Genomic DNA, 26480 nt, shown 5'->3' on the forward strand with positions numbered 1-26480 from the left:
CCAAACCACTACATTTGAACACAGCCCAAGGGTCAGTCAAGTAATTTAGCAAGCCTACAAAGTCACATTTTCTGAACTAGAAAAAGACTCTCTGGTAGACTATCTTACGGAGGAATTCGCAGCCCACTGGGACTTGGATTTGGAAAAAGAGGAGTTTAAAATTGTGAGAGCCTTCAGACTCGGAAGATTAATATAATTAATATCTTAGAAAAGTTACAAGTGAAGATTAATACTAAAGCATTTTTGATATTTGTGGACGCGGAGAAAGCCTTTGACAACACTTCTTGGAGTTTTATGAAGAAGAATTTATTGGGGATGGGGGTTGGTCAAGGTTTTGGAAACGGTATAGGTGCAATTTACTCAGAACAAAAGGCTAAATTAATCGTGAACAATGTAGTGACGGAAGAATTTAAGATTGAGAAAGGAACACGACAAGGTTGCCCAATCTCTCCATTGCTTTTTATATCGGTCCTGGAGGTTTTGTTAAATATGATTAGAAGGGACCAATTGGTAAAAGGTATACAAGTGGGAGCCAAACAGTACAAATTGAAAGCATTTGCTGATGATTTGGTATTGACTTTACAGGAGCCAGAATCAAGCACTAAAAGAGTATTAGAACTGATTCAAGAATTTGGTCAGGTAGCAGGCTTTAAGTTGAATAAGACGAAAACTAAAGTTTTAGAGAAAAATCTAACTGAGATTGAGAGAGATAAGTTTCAGAAGGAGACAGGATTGACACTGGTTAAAAAAGTGAAATATTTAGGGGTTAACATGACTGCTGTGAATTTATTTAAGGATAACTATGAAAAATGTTGGACTGAAGTGAAAAAGGATTTAGAAATATGGTCAAATTTGAAGCTATCGTTGTTAGGCCGAATTGCTGTGATAAAAATGAACGTATTGCCAAGAATGCTGTTTTTGTTTCAAACATTGCAAATTTTGGACAAAATGGACTGTTTCAAGAAGTGGCAGAGAGATATCTCTAGATTTGTCTGGCAGGGCAAGAAGCCTCGTATAAAATTTAAGATATTAACAGATGCTAAAGAAAGAGGTGGATTTGCCCTGACAGACCTTAAACTTTACTATGAATCAGCCGCATTTTGTTGGCTGAGAGAATGGATGCTTCTGGAAAACACGGATGTGTTGGGATTTGGAAGGTTTCAATAATGTATTTGGTTGGCATGCATATCTGTGGTATGACAAGGTTAAAGCACACAAAGCGTTCAAAAACCATATTGTCAGAAAAGCACTGTTTAATGTTTGGATAAGATATAAGGATTTGTTAGAAAATAAAACCCCAAGATGGTTGTCACCAATGGAAGCAAAGGCTCAGAAAAACTCAATATGGAGGTCAAATGGCCAAGTATTGGGAAATTTTGGAACAAGAGGGAGACAGATTAAAACTGCAGACTTTTGACAAATTAAAAAACAGAGTGCGAGACTGGCTCCACTATTATCAAATAATGGAGGCATATAATTTGGACAAAAAACTAGGCTTCCAGGTGGAAAAATCAAAATTGGAAACAGAATTGCTAGACCCTAAAGTTAAGAATTTGTCAAGAATGTATAACTTGCTGTTGAAATGGAATACTCAAGATGAAACGGTGAAATCTGCTGTGATTAAATGGGCACAAGATGTTAGACATAATATTATGATGGCTGACTGGGAACAGTTATGGACCACTGGTATGAAATTTACGGCATGTAATACCTTAAAAGAGAATTTAATGAAAATGATTTACAGGTGGTACATAACACCAGTCAAGCTTGCAAAAATTTATCATTTGCCCGATAATAAATGTTGGAAATGTAATGAAACTGAAGGTACGTTCTTTCACCTTTGGTGGACATGCCCAAAGATTAAGGCATTCTGGGAGATGATCTATAATGAAATGAAAAAGGTATTTAAATATACCTTCCTGAAGAAACCAGAGGCCTTTCTCCTGGGCATGGTTGGCCAATTGGTGCCAAGGAAAGATAGGACTTTTTTATGTACGCCACAACAGCAGCAAGAATACTTTTTGCAAAGTACTGGAAGACACAAGATCTACCCACCAGGGAAGAATGGTAGATGAAGCTGATGGACTACATGGAACTGGCGGAAATGACTGGCAGAATCCGAGACCAGGGAGAAGAGTCGGTGGAAGAAGATTGGAAAAAATTTAAAGTATATTTACAAAAATATTGCAAAATTAATGAATGTTAGAAGGATGCTGGAATGACGTTACATGGTTTTAGCAGAAATGTAATTAAGAATTAAGTAAAAGCTGATTGATAATGGGCCAAAAGAAAAATTTAAGGTTAGACCGTTAAGATAAATTATAGAACAAAAATTGAGAAAGATGGAAAGAATTTACTGAAACAATTAACTGAACTAGAATACAAAAAAGGGAGGTGTGAAGAGGTCGATGAAATAAGTAAATGAAAGGTAAAGATATGGAATATTGGATGTGTGTTTGAGTGTTATTGTTTCTTTTTGTTGTATTGTTGTATTGTCTTTCTATGTTTTTCTTTTTATGTATTGTAATGTATGTTTTGTTAAATTTTTTTATTGCTTTCTTTTTTCTGTAATTTTTAAACTTCTAATAAATATCTTTAAAAAAAAATACAAAGTCACATTTAAAGTATAGGATGTTTTAGCTCTTTAACATATGCTCCCTGGGGAGGGGCACATCAAAACCACCTTAATCTGTACTTAACCTGCATTCTTATCTGGAAAACAAAAAAGCAATACCAAAACACCTAAGTGGTTAAGATTGTATTTATTGCCCCTCTGGTTATCTCCCTGGATGGCCTATATTCGAGAAACAAACTGAATACACAATATTGCTACCCCCCACTCTCTCCTCCTCTCTTTTCCTCTATTCCCCCTACTGTGCATTCTCTGTGAGGGATTTAAATGGGCACACCCCTCACCCCCAGCCAGTTACTGGGCTAGCTGATAAGCGCACAGTGCCTGTGTGTGAAGTCATCAGCATGCGCCAGCACCCACAGTCGGCCCAACCCACCCCTGACATGCGGTTGGGAGCAAGGGGGGGGGCCATCTCATACATGGTTTAGGGCAGGGGTCAGCAACCTTTTTCAGCTGTGGGCTGGTCCACCGTCCCTCTGACTATGTGGGGGGCCGGACTATTTTTTTTTGGGGGGGGGGGGAGATGAACGAATTCCTATGCCCCAGAAATGCATTTTAAATAAAAGCACACATTCTACTCATGTAAAAACACCAGGCAGGCCCCACGAATAACCCAGAGATGTATTTTAAATAAAAGGGCACATTATACTCGTGTGAAAACATCCGTGGGCCGGATTAAGAAGGTGATTGGGCCGCATCTGGCCCACAGGCCTTAGGTTGCCTACCCCTGGTTTAGGGTGTTGCTGACTGTTCCCAGACTGGCTTGTGTACTTTGACATGGTGTGGCTTCAGTATAGCCATACCCTCCACTGCCCTAGAGGCTGTAGGACAGGGCTGGGGCTATGAAAGCTACAAACAGGCAACAAAAACCAAACGAGTGAACTGTAGCAGCGTACGGTAGAAGCGTTCAGACTGGTTACTCGGGCACAGAAAATCCTTCCTTTCAGAGATCATACCACAACCCCATTATGGGTGAGATATGGCACCCATAGCATGCAAAGGCACAATGAAAGCAGATGCCAAAGCTAAGGCCTTGTTTATTTCATTTGGAGAAACTCTTAACAAATGCCTTCGTTAACCAGGATCTTCCATTTCACCATTGCAGCCTGGGATCCAGCATGCAAACGCTCCCTTCTGGGTAGCACAGACAGTTTTGCCCTATTTAGCTTTCTGTCACAGAAACACTTGATGCCACAGAGGTCGCTCCCATCTATAGATTGCTGTAAAGCATAAACATTGGGAGATCACAGATTTAGTTTTTATAGTTTTTTACAGTGCGGCTTATATGAAAATGAGGTTCTAAATTAGAACCTGCTGGGTGCTGATGGGCTGTATTAAAGCTATACATGAGGTTAGGCCTCTAGCAGATGCAGTCAGATCAAACTGTGCTACCAATCATCAATTCACACCTACACAGGAAACATAGGAAGCTGCTTTCTAGCAGGCCAGACACTTTGCTCATCTAGCCCAGTAATGTCTAATCTGAGAGGCAGGGGGTCTCTAAGGTCCCTGGAAGAAGTCTTTCACTCCAACTGTTATTTGATCCTTTCAACTGGAGATACCCAAGTTCTCCTCATGGGTAAGAATTCATAAATAGGGTTCTGCAGGCGAAATTACACTTCCAACTGGCAAGCAGAGCAAAACACACACACACACACACACACACACACACACACACACACACACACAGTCATTGAGGTCCAGCAATTATGCCAAACCTGTTTACTCAGATGCTCCTGACTAAACCATTTCTTACACCAGTAGTCAATGAACACAGTGCAGTTTCTTTTCACCAAGACAAAAGAAAAGGATAATCCTCTCAGCTTGATGTGGTTTCTGATGCCCAAGAAGCTTCTTGCCCAAAGCAAACTTTAACAGCAAGGCAAGGTGGCTTGGCTTTCCTTACAATAAGTGTGGCAACCCCCAAATACCCCCCTCTGTATTTAACAAGATTTGACACTGCACACATCTGCCTTTCTCCCCAGTTTTATTATGTCTGCCACATGCTATTTGCAGCTTTCCCCCAGAATAAGCTCAAAAACCAGAGGAGGGGAAGTTGTTTTATATCACTTACGATTGGTGAACACTGCAGTTGTAAAAGACAAAATCCACAGCTGCAAACTTCTTCCCAGTCTCCTTGGATTTGAGGTAGAGCTTTACCACTCGCTTGTCGCCTAGAACAGAAAACAGGCAGAAAATAGATCAGATATTAAAGAGAGAAATAGCAGCATGGGCATCTGGGAAAACAGAGTGCAGGGTTTGGCAGCACGCAAATGAGTGAGGCTTGCAGTGACTTTGTTTGGGCTGAGAGGCAGTTCCAATGAATCCTAGTTAGCGGACAAAAACACTAGTTTATTGATGTTGAAGAGAAGTGTGTGACCTGCACTAAAAATCTAGCAGGATGCAGAGGATAGGTGATCCTGCTCAGCATGTAAGTAAAATGACAGGTGGAAGAAGAGTACCAGGGGCCTCCAACTGCCTAGTTCAGAGTTAACATTTGGCTTTCTACTACCTCCACAGGTAAGGAGGGAATCTGTCTTTGTCAAATTTAGGAGCCTCTTGTGGAATTATTGGGAAACCTGTGGGTTATTGATCGTATTGAGGCCAGGAATCTAGGAGGTATGTAACAATTATGCCTTACTCAGCAATCAGCCCAAGCAAACCACTGGACCAGTCTCATGTTGCTATTCCCAGTTATAGTGAGAACCAGTGTTAGAAACTGAGATATGAAAGCTAGGAGCTAAATGGCACCTTAAACCTAGGTTATGGGCACAACAACGGAATGTCTAGGCATGCTTTTTTGTAACAAGAATACAAAGCTGAAAATGAATGAACTGTAGCTAAAATATTATGTTCATTTCTCACACAGTCTAGTCTTTCCCTTGCCCGTCCCCCTAATATTCTTAAGAGGGTCTCTTCTCCAGTCTTCAGAGAGCAGCTGGAAGTGGTGAGGTAGAAAGAAAAAGGTCCTCCTCTCCTTCCACTCTGCAGTTTTAATCTGAAATCTTAGCGTAGTACTGCGCCCAGAGCTCAGAAACTGCTCGCGCTAATGAAATTCCCTGTCGCAAAATGTGCCTAGAACAGTGGGAGTTTCGAACCGTGGTGAGGACATGTAAATCACCTTGGCCAAGGGTAGCACATACATTCCTTACTAAATAGAATAGTAACAATATATTCCCTGCCACTCCGTAAATGCACCCTTCAGTCATTTGCCTTCTTTCTCCCTGTCTTCTCCTTTCTTCAAATTCTCTGCCTCAGTCGCTGCTCTCCTGCTCATAAATATGTTGATCCTTCTCACAGAAGGTATAGATATTGGTATTTTGAACTCTTCTGTCCCTCAAATATGACATGCTATCTGAACTGAGCAAAGGACAGCCTACCATGGCACAAAGGTCTAGACTGCCTGCCTTCCATGCGGAGACAGAAAGAGAAAAATACTTTTGCATAGTTCACGTTCCTGGCTGTCCAGAGTGAAAGCCTTTATACCAGATTCAACCGCACTGCAGAGGATGCGGTTGGCTCCTCCTCTGTGCCACTTCAGCTCCCTCAAGGGAAGTTAATGTCTATTTTCACTCTACAAATACCAATGGAGGGGGAAGTGCACCCCAAGGTGCCTACAACTTACAATTCCCCCTCAGCATTATAGGATATGAATACTCTCAAAATCACATACACAAGCACAGTAGAAAGAGCCTTCCCACAGCAGCAAACAGGTTTAAAAATAACCTGGATAATCCATAGCATCTTACATCATGGCAATAAATAAACTGAGCGATATTAGCTCAGCTATTGTGTTACTCAAATGGGGCTGTTTTTGTTTTGTTTTTTGAAAACTCATGTTCTCTGAAGTATGTAATCAAATATCCTACCCCCCCCCCGAACTTTTGCTCTGGACTCCATTGGTGCTAGCTGACAAGAAACCCCAAACTCACCTCGCCCTCTGGTAATGGGGATGACATCTTTTGCAGAAGGAGAACTACAGTAGATCTTGCCATCTTCAATGCGACTTTCAGACTCCGTAAAATCTTCAAATGAGCAGTTCACGCCAGCAGAGAGATCAGGGACATTCCGGGCCTGCAGAACCAGCTGAGAGAACAGGAAGGAGAATGTCACACACAGAAAACAAGCGAACACCTGTTCCATGGTTCATTAAGACAAAAGATCTAAGAACCAAGACCACATAGTGCACCTTCTCCCAAGCCCAGACTGTTCCAGACGGACTCAACATCCTAAAGAAATGTACTGGTATTAAGCAAGGCCAACCAAAGTGAAGCTAAGCCACCTACCGGGACTTCTGACATGGTGACCGATATGTTCTTGGGCTGGATGGTGAGCTGGACGCACTGGCGTAGATCTGAAGCAAAGCGCTGAGGTTCATCAGCTCTTTCACAACGGTCCTTCCGTGAGCAGCTGTGGGGAAGCAGAAGGCAGCATCCATTACACTGTTGTGGTTTTAGGTTATGAGCAGTAACGTGTGTGCTACTTCAACACCCCAAGTTCTCTCTTTGCTCCTTTGCTACCTATTTTTTGCAAACGTTTCTGGGTGCCACACAACAGCTGCAGCAGCCTCTTCTAATGACCAAATTAGATTGGTTACTCCTATTTTCTCAAGATCCTCTCAAGATTTCCAGCCACAGAGATTATGACTAGTTTTCTCCTTCTGCCTGCAGAATCTCCCCTGATTAAACCTATCCTGTACAGCTGCTGTTACAGTTTTTAATTTGGTTATGTTATGTTATTTATTTATAAGATTCCTTTTGACTTGCTTTTAATTTCCACATTTTAATATTCCTGACATATTGTATCATATATCTATATATGCATCACAACCCATTTTATTTTATGGCTGTTGCTTTTATTTTGTTCGGGTCTATGATTACATTAAAGAAATGAGACAAAGGCGCAACCTATTCTATTGGCCACAACAGAATGCTTCTTTCAAGCTGAACTTCAGCCGGGGGGGGGGGGGAATCTGCTTGATACCAGGGAAGGCCTCTGCAGGCTCATTCACAGGCACTACGTTGGTGATCCCTGCTGTAAGCATCTCTCTCATGCAATTTAGCTTCTTATTTCTATATCGTATTCTGGTGCTTGAAGCAGGTTCTAACACTACAAAGAAACATCTTGTTTAGTTGCAGGGCAGTATAATAACGGTTTGCTATTGTACTTCAATGTCTCAAATCGTATCTGAATAATAAAAACTGGGCTTCTGAAGGTTATTTTACACATTACTTTTTCCACTATGAAAATTAATCTTGGTGGTGGGGTGAAAAAGTATAACATATCAATGGCATCAGAAAAAGTTCTCTCTGCTGTCAGAAAGCTATTATCTAGTTATGAGATCTGCATATTACTGCAATTAAATTGTTGGAAAAGCGGCAGCTTTGCTCTTCTGGCCTCAGGTAATTGAAAGGCTTTGGTTCCCTTTTCTTCATAAACCAAGTCTTTTTAAAAACCACATTATTTTTTAACTTTTATCACTATTTATATTCTTTCCCCCTGCCCCCCCTCCAATGACTTGAAGTACTGATTTCTCTGGTCCAAACTGAATTAGTTAAAATGGACATTGTTTTTATTTGGACAGCACTGTTATGAGATATCTGTTTCATCTGCATATAGCAGCTGAATTCTATGCTGGTTATTAAGGCATTTAGCTAACACAATAAACTAAACTAAAAATCTATTCAGAACACTTAATGGCCTGATAACAATAATAAGCATTTGTATGGCACTTGCTAGTGTTCAGAGCACTTCACATACCTTTTCCAGCGGTAACACTTACAATTTACAGTATCTCCCATACTGTAAATAGGGGAAGCAGAAAAACTGAGGCTGTGACTGGTTTGCCTAAGGCCACCTAGGGGTGAGATTCAAACCAGGGACTTCCTAATTTATAGCTCAGGCTCTCAACCACTACTGTATGCCAGAGATGCCAGCAGGTACCTGTGCATTGTTATGTTCAAATCTGCTTATCACAGGACTCTCCCACTAACAGGCTACACCACCCTGGCTCCATGCACTTCTAATCCCTTGCATTAATTTATCCTAGATGAAGTTCTGCTTCACTTTCCTTTCTGCCCTATGGGAAGCCATCCCACATCCCACTTGCTTTACTACAAGGGTGGGGTGGGGGGAGAGGCACTCCCCTGCCCCCAGAGCACTGTTCTATCCAGGTAACGCTGCCTCCATTTAATGAGTTTAAACGAGTTTCCTTCATTTCTCCTCCCTGCATCTGCGATAACATTATTTCATTACGGAAAAGCATTTTAATTAAGCGGAGGGCAATACAGAAGAGCAGATACACATGCGCCTTTCAAGGTCCCGGTAATCTTGGTGATTTATCTCCTGAGCAAGTGCCAGCATGACATCGCGCTGTGGAGTTCCTGAACCACTTCTGCATCCCACCCATCTCCCCAAGGTGCTTCAGGGAAAGAGATGTTTCTGAGTTTAATTAAAATGCTCCACATGGCTAAACAGTCAGGGCTTTGCGGCTTCCGAGGAGGTTTTTCCCTCTAGCCCAGAGGAAACGTCTCCTCCCCAATGCCTTTTCCTTGATGTTTCATTCCTTCTATTCCAAGTTGCAACTCTGCTCCCATGTGGGGAGGCCCATTTGCTAGGTTTAAGGGCCTTTGGGTCGCAGGCCAAATTAGATCACTAGCAGGGAGCTAAATGGCAAGTGCAAGCCATTTTCAGAAGAGGACCAAATATTAGCAAAGGGAGAGAATGAGAGAGAGGGTTTAGTAGATAGGTGTTAGTCTGCAAGGGACATACTGCATGTTAATATTTAGAGATGCAGAGCCCCCATATTCTCTTTCTCAAGCTAACTAAAACAGGATTACTGCTTACTATTCATTCCTAAGGTATTACCAGCTCGCCAGATGGTCCTGGGTTGCAGTTCTGAAGAAAGACAGCCTCTCCAGATCTCCGCAGATCAGGGCAGTTGTCAAAGGGAATAATCTCTAGAGTCCTTGACTTCTCTCCTCAACTGACAAACAGGGAGCAGTGTGGCATCTGCAGCTAGGTGCTGTCAGCCATCATAGCTAGAAACATTCCAGTGCCAGAAACCTTGGCATTTCATGCCAAGAAGTAGGTATGTGTTTAAAGGAGATTTGAATATGTTTCCCTCTGAACTACAGGCAAGACAAGAATAAGATGTTTTCAAATCCAAGGGCTGATGGACTTGAATGGTCGCCTTCTGTTTCATGCCATTCAATGGACTCAGAGCAGGTTTTTTACTAAAACACACACAATGCTCTTAAGATGATGCTGTCTCTCACAAAAAGGCTGGACAATGATATACATGAGCAGTACTCTTTTGGACGCATGGCTTTTGTCCATCTGTGCTTTGAGCGGGAAAGATTCCTGCTGCTTTTCAGGACAGGAAGCTGTGTTTTAAGATCTCAAACCACCCTACATGCCTGATATCCAGAATGCGTACACGTGCGCGCGCGCACACACACACACACACACACACTAGACAACTGGTAGCTTGGAGCAGGCTGCTGTCAATCAGCTCTGCAGCAATGTAAGATGGACTGTAGAGGCAACACTGGACAGATAAGGCCCACTTGCCCCTGCCTGATGCAGACTGCCAAAGACTAGCCAATCCACTTCTTGGTCTCCTGCAGTGTCCAGTTCCACATTAAGGTTTGTGGCAGCTCAGCAGGGTAAGAAAGGGACTCTACTGGAAGCTGCAATGGACACTGCTATTAGACACTGGTACAGTCAGTGTGAAATCTGCTGAGCTGGACTTTTTGCTGCTCCCCTCCCTTCAAGTCATGAGATTCCAGGTTGAGACCTCCGCAAGACTAGTCACCCAAGCAAAGCAGCTAATTCGCCAATAGTGCACCTGTAGCAAATACAGTGGTACCTCGCAAGACGAATGCCTCGCAAGACAAAAAACTCGCTAGACGAAAGGTTTTTCCGTTTTCGATTTGCCTCGCAAGACGAAATTTCCCTATGGGCTTGCTTCGCAAGACGAAAACGTCTCGCGGCTTTGTTTCCTTTGTCTAAAAACAAAGACATGTTTTGTTTAGAAACTTAATTTATTGTTCCTTCAATTTTTGAACTGCTCTTTACAGTATGTGTGACTTTAAAGAGCAGTTAATAAACTGTTGTTGTACCAAATTTGGCTTTGTTTGGACTTTTTTTGACCATAGGAACGCATTAATTGATTTTCAATGCATTCCTATGGGATTTCGTGCTTCGCAAGACGAAAAATTCGCTAGACGACAAAAATTGCGGAACGAATTAATTTCGTCTTGCGGGGCACCACTGTATACTCAAAGCTGCAGGAGAGAGGAGTGGGGGCAGTCTTCAAAAGATAAGTGAATGGGAAAAAAAACTGGAGACCGGGAATAATGGTTTTTGCAGAATTATATGTTGAGCCCAGAAATGGAAAGTCACAGAAGAGCTTCAGATCCAAAATTTATCTATTTTCATTATATCTTGCAAAAGTTATTACTAATCTCTTCACAAGGTTTCTAGTCCTCAGGCTTAAACCAAACCATGAGCCACATCAGACACACTTCCCCCTTGCATATTTAAAGCATGTCATGAATGTTTATTATACAGGTTGGGAGGTCAGTAGAGATAGCAGCTTCTTCAACCCGTGGCATTCATAAAAGTATTTTAAAAAATACAATGATCACACCATACCTCACACAATGATATACATGGATTTTCCTATAAAGAGATAATCTCCTTGTAGGAAATATGTCATGCCTTATCACGGAATCATAATTATAGCACTTCTTATGAGCGCTAAAAGCACTTCACATACATTATCACAGTAATCCTGAGAACAATCCTGTGAGGTAGATGTGTATAATTATCCACATACTGCAGACAGGGTGTGGGTGTGTCAGGTCAACCAAGGGTAAGAGACAGTGGCTTCCCCCCCCCCCAAAAAAAAACACATCTTGATGAGTTCCTGATTAAGGCAAAATCTGCCTTTTGGAATTCCACAAGAAGATCATGGCAGTCCTGGCCACCAGCTTAGATGTCTTAAAATAGGATTAAACAAATTCATGGAGAAGAGAGCTATCCATGGCTACTAGACATGATGGCTATGCTCTGCCTTCACAGCTGGAGACAGCAATACTTCTGAATACCACACGCTGGAGGCTCCAGGAGGGGAGAGGGCTCTCGTGCTCAAATCCGGCTTGCAGGTTTCCCACAGCCATCTAGTTGGTCACTGTGAGAACAGGTTGCTGGACTAGGTGGGCCATTGGTCTAATTCAGCAGGCTCTTCTTATGTTCTTATTACCTCCAATGGAACAGGCCAGACCAAAAGCCAATTTAGTCCTGTGTTCTTCTTCCTACAGTGGTTAATCAGGAGCCTCCAGGAAACCCGCACACAGAGCTTCAAGAAAACTGCCCTCTCCTGCTGCTGCTCTCCAACAGCTGGTATTCAGTGGCATATACTGCTTTGGAACATGGATAGCCACCATGACAAATATACTCCGTACAAGCTCACCTCTTGCCAGTTCATACTGCCACCTTTGTCTACTCCCTACCCTGTGCCATCTGCCATGTTGTTTGCTATGCCTGAATTATCCCCTCCCTCTCCCTCATCCCCAATACTCACTTATCTCTCCCCAATCTCTCCCAATTCCTAGTCTGTCCATTTCATGCAGACTGTAAGTGTCCTGGGCAGGAACTATGTCACTTTTGTGTTCTGTCAAATGCACATAATTCATATTAAAGGATGTTAAAACAGCAGTTGTAGCTTAGCTACCAGCTCCTGCTAATGCAGCTTCAAAAGCATTCAAGGAGTAAGAAAGAAGGCTTCCTGCAATTGCCAGTCTTGTAGGGATATGAAGAGGGCATTGGGTACTTACATGTTGTGCAGGACACACCAGCCACAGTGAGGGTCCCTAGAGCCCAGACATAGCGCACAGGTTGTATATTGCTCACAACTCTCCACTGGCACACGGGTCACCTGAGGGACAAGGACAGGCAGTTAAATTATTTTTCCTATCAGGAAATTCCAGGCTAGTCAAGCCTTTATCAGCTGCATGAACCTTTGTCCCTTCTCTACGATTCCCATCACACACATATCCCATCAGCTTGGCTGAAAACCTTCAGGATGATAGGAATTGTAGTCCGCCAATATCTGGAGGGCACTATGTTGGCTGTCTCTGCTGTTGGAGAGCATGGCATAGTCACAACTTTTTAATTGGCACAAAGCATACAATGGTACAAAATTGGCAGAAATCCAGAATAGTTAGATATCTGTAGAACTGCATATTCAGAGGTTGCCGTCATACTGAGCTCATACTGAAATTACTAAAGGTGTAGGACCACGAATGGGCAAAAAAGGAAGCTCCAAATGTTACAAAGAGCTAAATTACAGGTACGATGGAAGGTGGGAAGGGCAACAAAAGATTTGGGAAACCTCACAAGGACCCTGCTGTTTCTGTGCATGTGGTGGAGGAAGGGGAGGAAGAAACAGAAGAGCAGGAGCCACGCTTTGATCATGGATTAAAATAATTTCCCCAGATCCCATGCCTTGCTATCACCACATTAAAAACCCAAACACCATCAGGAGCCATGAAAGGGTCAACAAAATATAGGTCAAAGCCCAAGGCTCTTTCTAAGCCCAGTGTTAACTGAGGCGTCCTGCTATTTCTTTGAGGCTGGTGATCAGAGCAGGGGGAAAGGGGGGGATACAGAGGCCTGCTCTTAAGCTTTCAAGTCCCTCTCCATTCCCCAGAGGCATCCCTGTGCCTAGGAAATTAAGCACGGGGGCTATTAGTCCAGACCCCACCACAGAGCAGCCTCTTTGAACATCTGCTGAGAAGCAAAATCTGCCATGGCAGCTTCGAAGGGGGAGGAAGGAAACAGCGGGAGCCTGGGAACAGGGCTAAAAGGAGGTGCTGCAAATCTGTTCTACGCACAGAAATACTCCAGGCTGTGTATCTACAAAACACAGATGGGAGGTGGGGCCTGGTGTTATGATCCTGTTCCCTTGTATATGCACCCACTCACCCTGAGCGTGTCATGAGAAGAGGGCTTCAAGGTTCCATGGGACAGGACTACAACAATCTGTCTGAGGGCTCTCTCTCAGGATGGTAATATTCAAGATGTGTGTCATTCCTTAGCCATTATATAGCCATTTTGTCTGAAACCAACACTTACACAGACAACGGGAGCGGGGTAGCATACATGTTCCCCGCCTTCAAATGGCATATTTGGGAAACTGACAATCTCCAAGCTATGTCTCTCCTTCCCCAACTTGTTCACCTTCATCCTTCACAAGCATACAAATGCAGCAGACTGGTTGTGAAAGAATGGAACTATTCTTGATTCTACCACCAAGCCCCTGCATTTCAATGTGGGATGTTCAGGAGGCAAAGCCCCTTCCCTCCACTTACTAACAAAGCTGCTTTTAAGTTCTGTCTACAGATGGCTTTTGAACTCGAGTGCAATCTTCCCTTCCCCTAATTTCCCCTCTTGAAGTTGACCCCGTGGCTATGAAAACCTCCAGCTACCCAGTGGAGGCTGAGACCTGCCTTCTGTGCATGTAGATTTGTGTGTACAAGAGAGAGATAGAACTACACCGAAGACCAACACCCCTCTCTTGATCTCTATCTCTATCACAGCACTCTTGACTGCTTCTGATCTCAATAGTCTTGATAGCCAGCAAAAATATGGAATGAAAGCTGGCTTCTGGGCAATAGGGCACTTCCTGAATTTTAATACTAAATATCAACGGGGTACCTTCTAAGTGTGATTCATGGGAGAATATGCATGGGTCAGCGTCTATGTGGGTTTAATTACCCAAGCAGAGGAATGGATCAGAACAAGATGAATCATGATCCAAGAACAAGACCAAAAAAACAACAACAACCCCACACCAAAACCAGAAGTCACCCAGATTGTATTTTCAAAGCTGCAGAAATTGTTCCTCTTCTCGGCTGGAAAAGAACTTACCGGCAAGCATACACAAACACAGCAAGTGCAGGGCCACAGGCTGGCATTGTGGTTCACAGTTTTCGTTTACATGGGATCTTAGTGTACATAAGGCATCACTTAAACCTCTGTGCTGCCCTCTAGCTCCAAGGAGTTACAGCACAGACTATACTGGCTTCCGAGACAGAGGAGTTACTTTAATCTTCTGTTTGTTATTATCCTACTATGATCAGCACAGAGGTCTCCAGGAACAGTGGATTGAGCTTCCTTTTATACAGTATCTGTGATGGAATAAGCTGGGCTTCCCCAACGGGGTGCTCTGCCCTCCAGAAGTTGTTGGAGGGCCCTAAAACCTTGACCAAGCAGGCTGGAACTGATGAGAGCTATAGTTTAAAACATCTGGAGAGCACCAGGCTGGCAAAGCCTAGGATAAAAGAATGGAACTGCACAAAGCACCCATCAGAAAGGGAACTGGTGAGGAGCAACCTGTTCATCAACAATCAGTTGATTCCTCCCTTCAGGGTCTAGACAGGCAAGAATGAAGTGCCAGGTGGGTTGTTATGCAGGGCTGCTGAGCAGTATTTGACTTGGTTGATCATATGCCACGCTGGATATGATTTAGGTACAGCATTCAAAACCTAGTTTCAAACAGTGAAATGGCATAGCACTCTCTCATTCAGGCATCTCCATTCCTAGCTACCTACCACCCACTTGAAGATAATCATCACACAGCTGGTTGAAGCCTAGTTTAAGAAAAGAATATTGGGGGCATCTGCATTGCCCTGTCCTTGTTCCAGACACTGGTCATAACCCATTTTCTTCTTAATCTGACAGCAGGAGTCTGCCTTAAAGGGTTACAAGCTCTTTATTAATTGCTCCTCCAGATTTGATTAAAATCCCCTCATTCTGCAGGCCCTTTGAGCTCTGTTACGACTGCTCATTTAATTACTTTCCACCAACAACCTGATAACAGTAAGCTGTGGATGAGAGTGGTTTTTATTAAGCCAAAGGGAGAGAAAGGGGACCTGCAAACGGCAGAAAGAATGTCCTCACAGCCATTTAAGCAACCTTCCAAAATCTCCCCTCATTATATCCAGTGTGGTCTGGACTCTGGCTGCAAAATTAATCGCCACCAGATTGAGGATTAAATAGCCCCATTGTCAAAAGACTTTAACAGAGATGTCCATGTTGAAAAAAAAACCCTTGAAGCCCACCAGTTACAGAGGGAATGGGAAGCTTGCCCCATCTTTTAATTTCTTCCCACCTTTGTGCTGCCCTTCCAATAAAAATATTCTCCCTACCAAGTCCCCACACTGATGTCCTTCCTCACAGGAAGTACATACAAACACAGGAAAAAAACACACTCTGGTTTCATATCATTTTGCCCTGTCTTCTGAAACATGCATGTCATGATGCATCACGGTACATACAGGGGTCATCAGGGAAGCGGAAGAGTCCTGGACAGCAATGCTCATTGCATTGGATTGGCATATTGGGTTCAGAAGAGCCCTGTGTGGTTCTTTCTAATACTCATGCTCCTTTTCCCTTTTCTTCACGTAGCCTGGATTTAGAGACAGCTGGTCTAGACATTGCATTTTTACTAGGAAGTGGACTCCATGTGATTGCTTAGCCCTGCTGTTGTAACATGTAAAACACATTCCTGGCTGTGGCTGATGTGAAGACGCTCCACACCTTCCCAACAGTACCAAGAGACCATTTCAAGTGGTCTCTGTACAGTAAGTGTAACATGCCCACTAGCTCTCCGGCCATAGCTGTTCAGCAGCTGCTCCCAATTGGATGTTGCCACTACAGTGTACTGTACTTCTAGCTAAACATCTGAGAGGGTCCCAGATTCAAAAGGCAGTTGAAAAGACCTTGTCAATGCCAGTCAAGAAGAGACATACTACTCTAGTTGGATGAATAGCCTGATCTATATATAAAAAAGGTTTGTATCTTCCTATGATCTTGAAAGAACAGGTACTTTTTTCCTCCCAGATCACTCCTACAACAACATATATTTAACACTGTAAACAAGCAGAATAATCTCTAAATATACCCTGTCTAGGAACTCTCCAAGCCCTATCTTACCTAAACTTAAACCTGTAGTGTTTAAGCACTAACAGAAGAAGACAAAAGTTAAGCAGTCCAATATTCACTCTCATGCTTACCAAAAGAGGCCAGGGTAGAAAGGGAAAGGGAGGGAAAGATCACCACTAGTCACCCCAAAGATCACTCCCGAATGGTGGGTGAGGCTGCTAAGCACCTCACTTTGCTAATGAAGCAGCCTTAAGCTACACTCTCCAGATCTGGTACACCTTTCTTCAGTTGCTGCATGCAATGGAGACAACTTGCCTTGCAACCACATTAGGATAGCTTGCTATTTTCACTAAAGGCAACTGGGGCAAAAAAATAAAAAAAATAAAATCACATCATCCAGAGATCTCTTTCAGGGCTGGGGGGTACCTGACCAGTTCGGGGGGGGGGATTAAATTTCTAGGAATCAGTCTCGCACAGAGCTGAATACAGAAAATTTCTAGTGGTGGCATCAGAAGTTAGGATCCTGGGCAATCAAAGTGTCTGGGTTTTTTCCAGCCCTGCTTGACCATTAGAACAGCCTCCATCAGTAGCAGGTGTGCCACTCCACAATTCCTTACCAAACAACAAAGCTGTTTTTACAGAGCTATTTAGCAGCCATGCAGGCAAGCCTGAAAGGTTTAGACAGGCATGCATTCCAAGGGGAGCAAGGATTTCAGTAAATGCTTCTAATCATTGATGAAAGGGGAAAGAATTCTATGTTATATTAAAATAATAATAATCTGATTTGACAGTCTCAGAGCTCAAAAGGAAGGAGGTATGTGAAGGTATGTAGAGCAGATTTTCTATTGTAGCTCCTTCTACTATTTCTCTAGTTTCAAGGGCAACCATGTTTGTTATAATATGTTGCCTTTTGCTGTAAAAGAGCCTCCAGGTGCCTCTCAGATAAGGCCTTTGGGGCAGCTTCCTTGGCTCATTTGGGATAAGCAGTCCATTCACTCCTTAATTCTGACTTATCACTGCAGTGTTTCTGCCAGATGCTGTGTGCATCCCTTACCTTTATATATGCCTTCATCATTGCTGCATCAGGGCCGTACCCATGGAAGTGCCCGCAAAAAAGTTACTTGTGATTGGCCAACAACTGCATCGACCAAGTTAGGCGAGACACCTCAAATTGCCATATAACATTTTACATAAAAGGCAGGTTGTGTGTTTATGTGAATGCCTTTAGCCTGCATCCTAAAAAAACAACTCAAGGAATGACATGTTGTGCTGCTGAGTCATTTTGCCTTTTATTATTAAATGGCTGAACCTAGTGCTTTTGTTCCAATTTACTCTTGCACATAAAATGCCAGCATTAGAACTGGTGAGCTTAATTAGGTGGCTGTATGGCTAGGAGCGCCTTTGACCTAACTTCCCTAAAGAAAGCTGTTCTAGCAAGTCATTCACATTTTAGTAACATCTAGGCAGGACTACTGTAATGTAGAACAAGTGGGCTGCCGCAGAAAAAGATGCAGAAGCTTCAACTGACTCAAAATGTTGTTGTCAGATTACTGTCTAGAACTGGCCTGGTAAAAAGGCCTGGTAAAGGACCCCTGGATGGTTAAGTCCAGTCAAAGGCAACTATGGAGTGCAGAGCTCATCTTGCTTTCAGGCCAAGGAAGCCAGCGTTTGTCCACAGACAACTTTCTGGGTAACGTGGCCAGCATGACTAAAACGCTTCTGGCGCAACAGAACACAGTGATGGAAGCCAGAGAGCACGGAAATACCGTTTACCTTCCCATCACAGCAGTACGTATTTATCTACTCAGGCTGGTATGCTTTCGAATTGCTAGGTTGGCAGAAGCTAGAAGAGAGCAATGGGAGCTCACCCTGTCACGTGGATTCGAACTGCCAACCTTCCGATTAGCAAACCCAAGAGGTTCAGTGGTTTAGACCACAGAGCCACCCTGATAGAGCATACCTATCTGGTCCTGTTTGATCTTCAGTGATACTGTACACTTCCAGGCTCAACCCAAGGTGCTAGTTTTTATCTTTAGGACCCTAAATCATGGGTAGCCAACAAGGCTGAACTACAACTTGCATTCATTCTGACCATGCTGATGGCAGTTGGAGTCCAAAAACATATGGAGGGCACCATATTATCTGCCCCTGTCCAACAGGCGTGGCAGTGGGAAGAGGGAGGAGGAAGAGCACTGCCATTGGCCAAACACCTGTGTGAACCCATCGTTATATGCATGGTGAACATCTGGCTATTCGTGGAGGCTTTTGGGGTTGGCTGAACCTATGCTGATCCTGATCTGCTGATGAGAAGGGCAAAGACCTTCTAGTTTTCTGATGCTGAATTATTTTATTGCTATGTTTTCATTATGTTGTCTTGATGTTGCTTTGATTATTTTTTTCTATTTTTATGCTGCTCAGCACTCTAAAGTTCTATGTGGACAAAATGTGGGATAACAGGTTTAAAAATAAATAGCAATGCTTCAGGAAACCTAGAACAGTGCCTAAATAGGGAGAGGTGGATCTCCTATGATAGCAGCTCTAGATGCCAGTTTGTAAGATCCACTTATTCCAGTTGTACACAATCAGTCTAGAGCAGGGATGAGGAGTCTGCAGCCTGGATCTTGTTCATTTTTTAATGTCATTCAACCCATGGTCTGATTCACACTGAATACCCAGTGTGAACCTATCCAGAGGAGAGGTACCTTGTTTGAGCCCCAAAATTTCCCCCCTGTGGTCCAATGGCCCCTAATTAAAGGAAAACGCCAAATGATCCAAACCACTCATTTAGAGCAGGCATGGGCAGAAAGTAAATCGGCAAGCATTGGCAGTAGATCGGCAAGCATTTCTCAGTCCCAATTCTTTAACAACAGAGACAGCAAAATGACTCCCTGAAATTAGACTGCTTTGGGCAACTGGGGATTGAATTTTTGTGTAGAAGGGCTGTGAGCTCAGAACAGCTCTGATACTCAAAACAATCTCCGTCCTCAGCAGCTGCTAAGAGGAACCTAGCTCTTTAATTATAAGTGTATGTCTTTTGCACCTGGCTCCGGCTGGCAGAGTTCTAGTAAAACACAAAGTAAATCATGCATGGCCGAAGTCCTCCCTCTCCTGGTTTAGCGGGCAGTTAGGATCCTCAGACCTAGCTACAGGACAGACTACAAGAGGAGAATAAAGCAATCCCAGTGTAAAAAGGTAAAGAAACTGCAGCCCAACAGAATTAAGGTTGGGCTACTCAGCCACAGTGCTCCTAACTCATATAAACACCAGTTTATCTTGCTGGAGGAGTGCAAAAGAAACTTCTCCAATACCTGTAGCAAGGGCAATCTGTCAAATGACAGAGCTTTTGCAAAACTGACCTAATGAGTCTACTTTAGAAGAGATGTTGCATGTACCCATGATTCATCTGCTTCCTAATAAGAAGTTTGTTTCCCCTCAGGACAGACTCAAATAGATATTATTCATTCTATGAAAAGAAACCTGAGAGCAAAATGGGGGGGGGGGGACTCTTAGAGCCAAACCAGACATGGTAGCAGCGGACCTATTCATTTACACCCAGGTCTCCCACAGTTGTGTATAAAGCAAGGGCCCAGTGCTTCATGAAAACAAGGTGGATGGGTCAGAGCTTCCAGGCACTTCCACTGTTTGTGGCTTACCTACCTAAGGTCCATCTACCTATGGCCTCCACCACTGGGTGCTTTCTCATTCCCCTGATTTCAATGAGTGCTTGTGGGAAACTTCACACAAGCATGGAGTGGTAGGCATGGAGAGGCTTAAGTTTCCCTCACCCATGTATTACTTACTCTAAGGATGAGATCTCACTTTATATGTGACTAGTCTGCTACTGTCCTGCCAAGTTTGAACATTACATTCATGAGATAATTATACTGACTAAGAAAACACAGAAAAATAATAATTTTGGCATCGGACACTCAGTATATATTATTAGTTATTCTGGAAAAGAGTAACTAATAATATGCGCAGCAGCCCAAGAAGGATTAAGCAGCTTAAACTGATAATACAAATGTTTTCGTGACTAATGCACACCATACCAATTTTGGTAAGGTTTAATGAGGAAAGCTGAGTTTGGGTCTTTAGTTGTTGGTGGGGGGAATGGCAAAGTACAGCACTTGCACTGTGCTGTCATAGAAACAGCAGAGAAGTTTCTTGCAGAGTTAAAATGAGTGGACCAAGAGCCCCTTTTCATGACCAGCCACGGCCCTTGCTTGTGGTGACCACCTGTACCATATGCAATCGTATGATGTCTGGCAGCGCACACTGAGCTTTAACACACTTGCACATTTGGCTGATTTTGTCCATTTGCAGGGCGTGTTGAAACTCAACGCACACAGAGTTCTGCCTAAGCTGTCACCCATCAGATGATGGAATCTGCTTGTTCATTAAAAAGGAGCCCTCAGGAGAGCTGTCGCTCTGGTGTTGAATCAAGTAAAGGTGTAGCCCATCACTCACACAAGCACTTTTATTGCAATGAGCTCCATGATCACTCCATGAGCTCGACATCTAATCAGAACTGTACTAATAAAGGGAGTGATGTATTCGAAGAAAGTATTTTTATTTGGTTGCTCTGAGAATCTGACAGTCCTGCCTCACACTGTGCTGGAGAAATATCACACAGATGTACTATGCAGAGAGAAAGAGCTGTGCCTCATTACTGCTAAGCTTAAAATCACGTAAAAGGGCCAGCTGTGGACAAACTCAAGTTCTTACCTGTTTCTCAGTCATAGCATAGAGGTACTGGAGATCAGGGCTGAGCACTAAGTCCCGCAGGATGGAGCTGCCATCATGGGCTATGACATTCTCATACTGCAATGCTGAACGTCCAATGGGATTGGCAGGGTCCACAAGGATCTGAAAGAAAAGGCGGCAGCGTTAGCATTTGCTGTTATGATGCCTAGTATCATCAAGATGGGAGACATTTGTTGGGTGGCAAAGGAATAATGTGCCAATACACACCAATAGCTAGCTGGTGGGGGAACAGAAAGAAAGAAAAACCTATGAGGAGCTTTAGGTATACAGTATATGATAGTCAGCCCTTACCATGTCAACCACCACCATGTTCCCTAAAACTTCATGACTTCCAACTAGGCCAAAGTCATGGGCTGATGTTTGATACATCAGCCCAATGGGAATCCCAATAGCCCCATCCCAACAACATGTTTTGGCTGCCACAGGTAGAAGCAGAGAAGGAAATGCAGAGTCAGGATCAGAGGTCAGCAACTTTTTTCAGCTGTGGGCCGATCCACCGTCCCTCAGACCATGTGGTGGGCCAGACTATATTTTGAAGGGGGGCGGAATGAACGAATTCCTATGCCCCAGAAATAACCCAGAGATGGATTTTAAATAAAAGGACACATTCTACTCATGTAAAAACACGCTGATTCCCAGAACGTCCATGGGCTGGATTGAGAAGGCAATTGGGCCGCATCTGGCCCCCGGCGCCTTAGGTTGCCTACCCCTGGTCAGGATGATTCTCCAAAACAGAAACCCATTTTTCTAAATATTTTATTTAAGGGGAAATAATGAACCATCAACCTAATCTTTCCAGCCAACAAAAGCCCCTCCCAATCCCCTTGCTGCTTTAGAACCCTTATCCAAGCTGCCTTATTTTTATTTTTATTTTGCCTCCGTTCATTAAACTACTCCTTCAGAAAGAGTTAGGACAAGAAATAGCTCCACCTGGTTTCCATTTAAAATAAAACTACATTATGCACTTCAGTGCACATTAATGCTCTTCAATTAAATCTAATGAACTTTAAATGAAGCAGGGGACTTCTGGATAATGTGTTAATAGCTCCAAAGAAAGTGCAAATGGCTGGTAAGGGGTGTGCAGAGAAATAGTGGCAGCCACACAGGCATTGCAGAGGAGAGGAAACACAAAGCTCTGTTTTAACTGGGGTGAGCCTTCCATTACATATCTAGACTGGGAGAGCACTAGGTGGAGGAAGAGTTTAATCTACTGGAAACTTCATCCCACCTAATGTGCTACTACAGAAATATTGCCAAATATCTGTATGAACACAATCATCACAACCTTGCTTATTTGTCATGTGGTCATTGTATGCAATGTTTTGCTCATCTTAACATTAACTCTCTCCACGCACTTGCAGGACAGCTATTACAACCCCATTTGTCACACACCTGGATTATTTAAGCTTTGTTTTGATCAGCATTTCTCCCCTGCTGAACTTTCCCAGCAACCTAGCAATTGTGCCGTTCTTAAAATGTTCTCTGGTGTGGAAAAAAGGTGGAGCATCAAAAAGCTTATAGCCTAGCACACTTTCCCTAAGTATCAATGGCATAGTGCATTTAATGGACCATTAGTGGAGAGTTAACACATATAATCACCTTTGTTTTATGATCAAGGACCCATGTTCCGCCTCCTCATAGCCTGTATTTCATAACAGAAGAGAAGGTAAACCAGTACATACCTTGGTTCTAGGCAAGGGATATAGTAAATGCTCTAATCCCATTACCACTCACAGTGACAATAAAGCTTATCCTAAAGACCTTGCTTTCACTATAGAAGCCATAACCACATTAAAAAGGCACCCTAGGGTCATAGCCAACCCACAGCAGGGAGGAAATACAATAGGGTTAATTCTCTAAAGTTAACTGCCACCTGGCTGCTGAGCATGAGTCATTTACTTGCCCAGAAAGTATCTCCTTGTGACACACTTATGGCCAAACTTGTGCAAGTTGAACTGTGAGGGGAATGGTCAGTAACCTAGTCCTGCTCACAGCAAGAAACTAGACTCGGAGGCCTTTTGGACCTGATTCTACAACATACAGTATAGTTAAAGTGATGGTATACCACAACTTTTCCACTAACCTCTAGAATGTTTTGGACTATAATTCCCACAACCCTCACCTGGCCACTGCTCGTGCTGGCTGGGTCTGATAGTCCAAAATGTCTGGAGGGTAACAAATTAGGAGATATTGATCTACCTGGTGATCTAATGTTTGTTGATGGATTCCCCCCCCCAATTGATTTTTTATTCTTGATTTTGTTGTTATTTACGCTTTATACTGTATTTTATTCTTTCTTTCTTTCTTTCTTTCTTCTTTTTTTTTTTTTTGTAGCATCAATTAAGTGTCTTAAATATGTTGTTAGCCGCCCTGAGCCCGATTTCCTGAACCGGGAAGGGCAGGATATAAATAAAAAAATATTATTAATTTATTATTACCATGCTAGCAGTGGCTAACATGAGTTACCAACAGACTCTAGAAATTCAGTTCGTCTTTTATATGTTTCTGGGTGATGCATGTCGTAAGTACTTTCCTACACACAGAGAGGTGTATAGGAAAGCAGAAACTATTTCACCCTATCAGCTTCCTGGATAACCAAATGTGGGCACATAAAATTTGCACCAAATCCTACCATTGTCTCTTGCGCCTGGTACTGAAGCCGCTTCTCCATTCTTTCTGTCAGGCAAGTGCAACATTTGGCAGTAAGAGTGGGAATTCTTCATTCTGCACCCATCACCCTCAATCTCGCTCCAAAAGATGGACCCAGCACATTACATTACAGAAAACAAACCTGTCTGTAAAGCTGAAGTGGAACCAGGAAAATAGCAGTTCTAGTTCCCCAGACATAGAAAGCAACACTTTCCACACAGCACCCATCAAATGTCCAACAGACAACAATAGTTTTAGGCCCTGACCAAGCCCCACCTCCTGACTTTACCCTCCATGTAGTTCCCATTCTTGGAGATTTCCCACGGTGTCCCCAATTTGGGGAATAGTCTACTGATTTGGAAGTGAAAGCACAGAGGGCCTCGGTCAGAGAGCCTTCCATTCATTCCCACTGGATTTCAGTAGTAGTAGGTAAATTGTGGAGAAAAGTCTAAGTGACAGGTTCAAAGCCACATAAAAACAATAACAAAATTGTGCTTGGCTATGCTATTACTTAATGGGAAATGAGTAATTCATTTTGTTCCCTCTAGTTCCACTGGCAATGTTTAGTAACTGGGACATCCTTCATCTTCACAACCCGCCCCCAACCAAAGCACTTCCCCACCCTAGTCCCCAAATAAAGCCCCACAGCGTGCATTGCAGCTTCATTTCCCTCGCTGCAATAAATAGACTCCATCCGTCCATTTGCATACTTTTCAATCAGGCAAAGGAAGTGGGGCTTAGGAGGCAGGATCCTGGCGTGTGGCTGATTAGCATGGAAATGTATGCGGCTCACAAACAAACTGGGGCCCGTTTAATTAGAGCGGCGCCTTTGATTCACCGCCAACATCCAGCACACACCAGCCCCGGATTATTTTTAGTCAGTTTTACAAAACAAATGTATTTGATTAAGAGAGACACCCCTGAGCTAAGGAAGGCTGACAGACAGAGGCAGAGACTGGGGAGGTTGGCCCCCTACAGGGAACAGGACCTGGGCCTGTGGTGAAGGTGTCCAGGAATGCAGGTGCAATTGTGAGGAGCCCTGACAGCTGCACAGCAAAAACGGAGGGAAGCACTGGAATGCTTCTCTGCAGCTGCCAATTCCTGCTGGAAGTCCTGCAATGGTCCCTCCAATTACTGTGCTAAAAAGTACAGTCCATGGATGGGCCTGACCCTCAGGTTGACTAAAATCACTATTTCACTCACAGGCCTGTCTCTAGGAGTTCCTTGTTGCCAACAGCTCCCTCCTCATCCTTCCTAGGGGCCTGTCCCTCCCTCCCTCAGTACACCATCCTTGCAAGAGGAGGCAGGCATACCTGCTCTTTTTCACTGCATGTATACCACACAAACATACAGCAGGGAGCCGCTATTGACCTGTCTCCCTGCTGCATGTTTCCCACCGTGCAGACACAGTGAAAGGAAGCTGTGCCACAGAGCACAGGACAGAAGCAAGCAGATATATGCTACATTTTAAACACATGCTTCTATTGTAACATGTAGGAGTCTTTGAGTTAGCCTGAAATCCAAGGCCCTGAAAGGGGAGCTTCCATTGATTCCGCAAGCTCTTTCTCCTGCATATCAAATATAGGTCATTACAAGAGTCTGTAACCCCCTGCTGGTCAATTATTTCTATTTGAATGCTAAAAGCTTTGTCAATAGGCCACTACCTGAAGTTACTAGAATATCTGCATTAGCAATCAACCTCGCTTTGTACATGCAACTGAGATTTATCTTTTTTCTTTTTTTAAGCCTCTCCAATTCCGAAGACTCTGTGCCAGGAACATTACATTAAAACGTATACGAACAGAGAATATATAAAACAGATACAACTAATATAAACACCCACACAAAACATCCAAAACCAGCCCAAATGAAAAGCCTTATGAATACTTCCGAAAGATTCTTGTCTGTATTTACATACATACCACTTTTCTATTAAAACATCCAAAGTAGCTTACATGTGTAACACAAAGTTGCCCTAGTCTAAAAAGAAAGTGCTTAGATTCCAAGCTTTAGCAGTACTCCAAGGGGAATGTTCTTGTGGAGTTGACTCTCTGCATGTGAGCTGATGTCTTGAAGATACTTGGGGGCACAACTAAGAAGCTCTCCTTGGTCCACTGAAGTAATCAGGAGTAGAACATAAGAGATGGAGCCTGTTTCTGAAGGTATGTTCCATCCCAAGCCCAACACATTTTCAGAGTTCAAAAAGTATTCAGTTGTGGCCAAAAGAAGATTAAGACTGACCAAGTTCAGCCATTGAGCCTTGTGGCTGAGTGGAGATTTGAACCCAGTTCCCCCTGGTCCAAGTTTGACTTTCTCTCCACTGTAGCTCACTTCTGTCTCTCATTCTGAAAAGGGTAGCTATCCTGTGCCCTCCAGAGGTACCTGGACTACTACAACTCCCACCATCCCTCACCACTGGTCCTGCTGGCTAGAGTTGATGGGAGCCGAAGTCCACGACTGTAGGTCCACGTTAGCCACATCA

The 26480-nt window shown here is 43.4% G+C and overlaps 1 protein-coding gene across 4 annotated transcripts in view; it reads right to left on the bottom strand.

The window, feature by feature from the left end:
- The window catches only part of PLXNA1 (plexin A1), a 300048-nt gene that overhangs the window by 126918 nt on the left and 146650 nt on the right, over window positions 1-26480 (bottom strand). For all 4 annotated transcript variants that reach the window (XM_081183934.1, XM_081183932.1, XM_081183935.1 and 1 more), the window contains exons 4-8: window positions 21311-21451; window positions 12475-12575; window positions 6919-7042; window positions 6565-6718; window positions 4707-4806 (exon numbers count right to left, since the gene is read on the bottom strand). In XM_081183934.1, coding sequence (XP_081040060.1) covers window positions 4707-4806; window positions 6565-6718; window positions 6919-7042; window positions 12475-12575; window positions 21311-21451 — 620 coding nt within the window. The remainder of the gene's footprint in view (window positions 1-4706; window positions 4807-6564; window positions 6719-6918; window positions 7043-12474; window positions 12576-21310; window positions 21452-26480) is intronic.

Source organism: Podarcis bocagei (genome assembly GCF_964188305.1).
Source record: "Podarcis bocagei genome assembly, chromosome: 2".
In the NCBI taxonomy this organism is placed as follows: Eukaryota; Metazoa; Chordata; class Lepidosauria; order Squamata; family Lacertidae; genus Podarcis; species Podarcis bocagei.